The sequence below is a fragment of a genome, unplaced genomic scaffold, assembly GCF_019419815.1.
Source record: "Pyrus x bretschneideri cultivar Hongxiangsu unplaced genomic scaffold, Pyrus_bretschneideri_v1 Contig32, whole genome shotgun sequence".
Classification (NCBI taxonomy): Eukaryota; Viridiplantae; Streptophyta; class Magnoliopsida; order Rosales; family Rosaceae; genus Pyrus; species Pyrus x bretschneideri.
Genome location: NW_025999635.1, coordinates 3325001 through 3332627, shown reverse-complemented (window position 1 = coordinate 3332627; position 7627 = coordinate 3325001). Strand labels below are relative to the sequence as shown.

General features: G+C 39.4%; 1 protein-coding gene and 1 pseudogene across 1 annotated transcript; one reads left to right on the top strand and one right to left on the bottom strand.

The window, feature by feature from the left end:
* The first annotated feature begins 368 nt into the window (after positions 1-368).
* LOC125480268 lies at positions 369-3089 on the top strand (annotated as a pseudogene).
* Positions 3090-5669: 2580 nt separating this feature from the next.
* LOC125480199 (cation/H(+) antiporter 15-like) lies at positions 5670-6753 on the bottom strand. The gene has a single exon (XM_048590772.1). The coding sequence runs from the start codon at positions 6751-6753 to the stop codon at positions 5707-5709; it is 1047 nt and encodes a 348-aa protein (XP_048446729.1). The 3' UTR covers positions 5670-5706.
* Positions 6754-7627: the final 874 nt, after the last annotated feature.

Here is a 7627-nt window from a genome sequence, read left to right as displayed (position 1 = left end):
AAAAAAAAAATACCAATATTAATGCTTTATTGAATGGGTAATGTTAGGGAGATCAAATTTGGATACTAAATTTGTAAACTAAATGACGTGTCACTAATAAGAATAAGCACGTTTATCAACGTGTAAGTAATAAACCAATTATCAACTTTCATGTATTTTAGTTTTCAAAACTTTGTCTATAAATTTAGTCTTCCTAACATTATTCTTATTGAATTATTCAATCCCAGAAAGAAGAATTGAGAAGCAAGCTGCATTGGAGACGTAATGTATTAGGGATAGGCCAGTGGGTGCAACAACTCTTACCGGGTTGAACTAAGTTTGCTCAAGGCTCGGACCATTTTTTGAATCAAAACCTAATCTGCCAACCTCTCTCCTCAAAGTTTTACTATAAAAGCATCCCCCCACTTTATTACCTCAAACTACCACCTTCTCTCGATCATTCAAAGGTTAAGGGTTCATCAGCGAGCTCATAGCCTAGCTAATCGATCGAGATGGAGGTACTCAACGCCATTTTCAGCAACAAAATCCGACTCTCCTTATGCCTTTTCGGCCTTTGCCTTCTATTGGCTTCATCGACAATGTGTTTGGCAGAACCCAAAACTCACCAGCATGAGTTTGTTGTAAGTTTGATTTTTACGTCTCTTGTTTTTCACGTACGTTTCTTCTTCTTCTTACGTACTCATTTCTCACTATATTTAATATTTAAATGGAATACAGATTCAAGCAACAAAAGTGAAGAGGCTGTGCAAAACCCACAACTCCATCACAGTAAATGGACAGTACCCTGGACCAACCTTGGAAGTAAACAATGGTGACACTCTTGTCATCAAAGTTACAAACAAAGCTCGATACAATGTCACTATTCACTGGTAACTAACACGCCTGCGTGCATGCACATGAATACAAGTTTTTACTCTCGTGCTTCTTTTGTTGTCAGACTGGCTCGCAAGAGAATCTTTATCTTCTTCATTTCTCCGAAGAAATTAATCAACATGCCTTATCTTCTTCATTTCAGGCATGGGATTAGGCAGATTAGAACTGGATGGGCAGATGGGCCAGAATTTGTGACTCAGTGCCCGATTAGGCCAGGAGGAAGCTATACCTACCGATTTACAATTCAAGGGCAAGAAGGTACTCTCTGGTGGCATGCTCACAGTTCATGGCTTAGAGCCACCGTTTACGGCGCACTCATCATTCATCCTAAACAAGGAGACTCCTACCCCTTCACTAAACCGAAACGCGAAACAACCCTTCTTCTCGGTGAATGGTGGGATGCTAACCCTATTGATGTTATAAGGCAGGCTACTAGGACAGGAGGAGCTCCAAATGTTTCTGATGCATACACCATCAATGGTCAACCTGGCGATCTTTACAATTGCTCAAGCAAAGGTAATTCCACAAGAAAAGCTTTACGTGCAATAATCAACTAAGTTAAACTGACCCTAATAATTGATGTAATAAGTAAGTCTTATGTGCCACGTATGAACTGATAAAATTTTATTGTGATTTTTGCAGACACTGTCATAGTTCCTATAGACTCCGGCGAGACCAACCTTCTTAGAGTCATCAATGCTGCCCTCAACCAACCTCTTTTCTTCTCCGTGGCCAACCACAAACTCACTGTTGTTAGTGCTGATGCCTCCTACACCAAACCTTTCACCACCACGGTACTCATGCTAGGCCCTGGGCAGACCACCGATGTTTTAATCACGGGTGACCAGCCACCAGCCCGGTACTACTTGGCGGCGAGTGCTTATTTCAGCGCGCAAAATGCAGCATTCGACAACACCACCACCACCGCCATTCTTGAATACAGGTCTGCTCCTTGCAGCCCCAGTTGCAAAAACGGTCCAACAGCCAAACCGATTATGCCACAACTCCCTGCTTTCAATGACACAAACACTGCTTCTGCTTTCACCAAGAGTTTCAGAAGTCCAAGAAAAGTTGAAGTCCCAACTGAAATCGACGAAAACCTCTTCTTCATAATCGGTCTTGGACTCAACAATTGCCCTAAACATTTCAGAGCCAGAAGGTGCCAAGGCCCAAACGGGACACGCTTCACTGCCCAGCATGAACAATGTGTCCTTCGTGCTTCCAAACAACATGTCAATCCTTCAGGCTTACCAACAAAACATCCCTGGAGTTTTCACCACTGATTTCCCAGCAAACCCTCCGAAGAAATTTGACTACACGGGCAATGTGAGCCGTTCTCTATGGCAGCCTTTGTCGGGCACTAGAGGATACAACTTGAAGTATGGATCAAGGGTGCAGGTTGTGCTGCAGGACACAAGCATCGTCACACCCGAAAACCATCCTATCCATCTTCACGGATACGATTTTTACATCCTTGCCGAAGGTTTTGGAAATTTCAATGCCAAGACCGATACCCAAAAGTTCAACCTTATTGATCCACCTATGAGGAACACAGTGGCAGTGCCTGCGAATGGATGGGCAGTTATCCGATTCGTCGCTGACAATCCAGGTAACAATTTTTTATTTTTAATTTTTCTTTTCACAGGACAATATTCTATTCTACACTATTCAAACTCAATAGCAACGTTTCTAGGATTTGTTTATACTTAAATATACGTTTGATATATGTATTTTTTTTTTATCCAATACGTTTGATATATGTAGGTGCATGGATAATGCATTGTCACTTGGATGTTCACATCAACTGGGGTTTGGCCATGGTGTTCTTGGTGGACAATGGAGTTGGGGAACTGCAAACGATGGAGCCACCACCAGCGGATCTGCCTCTGTGTTAAGAATCTGAAGATTATATCCACATCAACTTTTGTAAAAACCCGATTACCGGGTTTTCATTTTTCCCTTATATCAGTTGTATGATTTTTCATTGTTGTCTTGAGTTCCCCTGCATTTGGGGGCCTAGTTCTTGCTCTGTTTTATAGTTCTTTTTCGATACATCAAAGCCGATATAGAGGATATGGTGCTAGGATTTCAAAAACTGAGCTCACCATCCGATTTAGTCAGACAGACATGCCTTCATTGATTCAAGATTGTTTTGTATTTTTAAGCAACGTGTTAAATAAATCTTATGGTTTAATGAAATCATCTTTTTCTTGTTATTCCTCTGTTTTACTGATGTGGGCGCTCAAGTGAGAGCTTTAAAAATCACACCCAACAAACTAAATATTTCAAGCAAGGGCAATTTTCAAACACTATTCATCGTTTGTGGAGAAGTTTTTCAGTACGACGGTTACCAATCGACGTGTGTTATAATATATGAATCAGTAACAATACATAATAATGTGACCGTCACATTCAAAAATATCTCAGTCTGTTTTCGTATAATTCATTAAGCGTTGTTTTTAAAGAAACACAAATATAAATAAACAACTTATTGATAAGTAATTAAATGTAGTTACAACTATATAAAGTAAAAACCACAGGGAAGAAGAAATACTAGCTGCAAGTAGAAAACCAGGTCATTTTTTACAAGAAACTCCAGACCCTTGATTAGGCAACAATTTTTAAATTTCCAAACTGTCACAACATGCTTGCCAAACTAGATAAAGGCCCAAAAAAAGGCATAATAGTAGACACTAAAGAGTTTTAACAACAAAAGGAAGAAAAGATCCATTGCAAAATTTTTCTCCAAAGACTGATGGGCTGGATTTTTTCTTATGCCCAATGCACATAAAAAATCTCGAACAATTATCAATCCATCTCGTATGAAAATAGGTGGGACAATTACAAAATTAGGGCACGCATTCTCATAAAATTAAGAGGATACTCTTCTCACTGAACACGTACATACGTAATTTTCGTGTATGCAAAAGTCATGAGCCTTCTGTTCGGGCTAAAGGATTTCCCCTCGCACAACTCCTCAAGGGTTTGACACTTGTTGTGTTGTCGAGCTTACTCTTGCTTAGTGTATTGCAAGATAGGTTAGTAGTTAGTTTTAAAAAGTGCCTTTGTGGGGTCTCAGGTGTAGGCCTTGTAGCTCAAAATTAAAACTAACAAGGATGTTGGCGTGCCACTGCTATCTTAGTATAACATATGTTGAACATATGTGATTTAAGTTGATTACTTGTGCCCCAAATTACTTAAACTTCTTATTATCAAAAGATTGTCACAGATGAGTTAAGTTTGCATTAAGTTCTTTTTCTTACCTTGTAAACAAGGACCTTTAGTTCATAATCTTGTACGTCCAAAACAATAGGAGTTCAGGCCCCTTTAATACTATTTCCTAGATTACAGTTCACTTTAATGAAGGTAGATCCATTAACTTAACCATATTCGAATGCAAATGGGGCTCTTAGGTAGAAAACAGGTGGAAACAACTTGAATACATACTAAAAAGTACATTAAGCGACAGATCTACTAAATTAAAGTACAAATAAAGAGACTTGGGCAAGATTTAACCTTGTCAGACTGGGTTGAACTTCTTGTAGCCACTTCTCTTTGGGTTTACAAGGGTTATATGCTAAAAAGGATGGATGGTAAATATGTTTTACATGAGGGAATCGATACTACAACACTAAGGGAAGATAGCAGAGCTTTTATACTAGACAAAAGATGGCTTTTCTAAGGGGAATTTAGCTAAAAAGGAATGAATCTGGACAAGTTTCAGTTTTTTGGGTGGAATTGGCTTGAGAGCAGTGTTTGTATGTTAATTGAGTGTTGTTTAAGTGTCTTTGTCTGTGGTATCTCTTTCTCCTTTTTTGGACGATTTGGCCTAACTGCTTTAGCTTTACTCTTGGTCGAGGGCTCTTGGATGGTAGTGAGTCATCATCTATTTACTTGTAATGCCTTTAGAAAGTGTTTTTTGGCTTGTGCTGAGTTGGTCTTTGTCATTTGTCACTTCATCCCTAGGCACATGGCCTATACCTTGGCTGAAAAGGCTTCAGTTTGCTTCAAGCCTCTTTGTTGGGCTTCAGGCAAGTCCTCATTTTGCTGTGACACCCTTGGGCCTCATTTCATAAAGCACGATGTTAAATATTAACCCAAACACCTTCTTATACATATTTTCTTATGCATGCATTTTTGTGTATACATCAATCATTAAATGCGAACATAAGTAATTTCCTTTTATACATAAATTTAGGAAAATGAAAGTTTCAATAACAAAAATGGAATTGGAGTAACGTCATAATTTTGCGATATTTTCATTCATTTGTTAAATTTTTCGTTAGAACCGCCGTTAAATGATGACGTGGTGCCGACAAAGACAATGAATGGGTGCCACGTGCCAATCTGGCGCCATATGGACATTAAAAAAAGTAAAATAATAAAAAAAATTTGTGTACACATCAATCATTAAACACGTATGTATGTACAAAAATTTAGGAAAATGAAAGTTTCAATAATAAAAATGAAACTGGAGTATTTTGTATTTTATTTAATGACACTTTCTTTTCCTGAATTTAGAAGGCATAGCGCAAAACTTATGGCTTGGAATATTCATCATCAAAATCCAAAGTCAGCAAAATCACACTAAAATTGAAAATTTACTAGCTGGCTGTATTTGATTCTCCTAAGCTAGCTAGCCTATGGTCTAACTAGTACTTGAGGTCTTCGCATCCTAATATATCCTGCGAAACCCACTCTATCAGGTGACTAGCTAGTTTGTCCCCTGCAAGCTGGTTTTGCAATGTATGTCAACTTACAATACCTCGTTACATTTTTCATCAGAAGCGGTTCGAAGTTCGAATTCCCTACTTTCTTGCATCACCAACACATTCACCATTCCACCACAAAATCTGAGGAAGCAAGCATGTCGCAGATCACTCCCAGCTCCGCGTTCTCCATAAAATCTACCATTTCTTCATTACTTAGTGACATTTCCGAGTGTCTCCGTCCCACCATCACAAGGTCGTAATCGCCATGTGACTGCCTAATGGCATCCATAAGCTGCACGCCGTCATCCACCTCCATTTCATGCCAATTCAAGCGATCATTCCCAATGTTGCTTAGCTTAAACTCGTCAACCAAAGCCTGGTCGAGCTTCGCTTCTTTCAGCTGCTCTTCTTCTATTACTGTCTCCGCCAAATTAAACCTGAACACCGAGATGGAAACTTTGGTATTACCCGACATGTGTGCTGAGTAAGCTAATGCCTCGCGATCATCAGGCCCGCCAATGAAAAACACCGCAACATTGTAAGAGAAGTGATTCAAGCTCAGCCGGCAAGACAGGCTTCTATCAACTAGTATCCCAACTGCACATGGAGCATATGATTGTACGTTAATGTTGAATTGGCCTATTGCCTTAGTCGGACAGTTGGGACCAATCACATCCTTGTGGTTTTCATGAAATGGTATGATAATTAGAGGAACTTTCTTGTCATTGGCTTCAAGGCAAATCGTCTCACGCATGCTTTTATAGGGGGCGGTCATAGTGAAGGCTTCAATTACAACCGGCCCTTTCGAATTTTTCAAGTAATTCTCAAAGGTTCGCATTATATGAACATTCGTGGGTACACTTCTGTGTGTAAATTTCTTCTTCTGTTTCATGTGAGGGACTAGTAGTGGTGCTGCGCTGCCAGTGAGTTTGACTGCATGGAAAATGTAGGCACAAATCGGGCTTGCTTCTGTCGGGTTTGACGCCTCCAGGAGGGCGATCATGTTGCATACACTTTCTTCGTTGTGGACACAGCAAAGGATTTGAAATGTTTCCGAGTTGCTTGCCAGTAATGATTGAATATTTCTAACGCAGTCGTTTTTGCTACTTGATTGTCTGAGGTGTACATGAGGTATGCACAAGAATCGTATGAATGGTGTTATGGCCATGGTCAGACCCAGCGAGGACAAGACGATTTGAGTATAAGATTGTTGATCCATTTGCTGCAATTAATATCAATTAGGAACCCAAAACAACGGATTGTAAATATGGCGTTTAACATCTACTGGTCCCTTAAAAAGGATGGGTTGCTCATGAGTACCAATTGTAGTATTTGTTACATTGTCTATAATATGACCGACAATGTAGCAGATACTGTAAATTAGTACTCATTACAAGAAAATTATTACCCTCCTTAAGTTGGTGGGGTATCAAAGAGAAAGAGGAAAAAGATAAAAGAAAGAGTATGATACCTTAAGGACCCTCCAGCGACTGTAAATGGAAAGTTCTATTAAACCCTTGATGCTCATGATCATGCTGAGCTACATACTATGTTTGAACTTAATTTTGCAGCACATTGCATGTTGAGAATCAATGTCATTTGTAGGTGAAGTAAGTGTGTGAGGTTGGTGAAGTAAGTAAAGGTTGTAGGTGAAGTAGGTGGATGTTGTAGGTGAAGTAAGTGTGTGGTGTAGCTTTCATTTGGTTTGCTATAAATACCCAAGTCCCCAAGCATTGTATATCATCCAAGGAAAAACAAAGCCTAAAGCTAAATAAGAAAAGCTTTGCTAATTAGTTTGTTTTGTGAGCTTTCTTTAAGAGTGTGCTCTATTTTCTTCTTCTTGGGATCATTAGAGTTATCTTGGATACTCTTCTTATTCAACAATTGGTATCTAGAGCCAAGTCGGTCAGGGATCGTTCTTGGTAGAGCATTGGTTGTACAGTCTCTTGAAATTCCGAGTATGCTCTGTGGTTGCAGTTTTGACTGATCTTCCACATCAGAAAAAATTTCTTGAGATTATTGCTGGGGTTATCACAAACCTT

Bases quoted from the DNA above. Each gene is read 5' to 3' on its own strand.
- LOC125480199 (XM_048590772.1), bottom strand. From the start codon at position 6,753: ATGGCCATAACACCATTCATACGATTCTTGTGCATACCTCATGTACAC.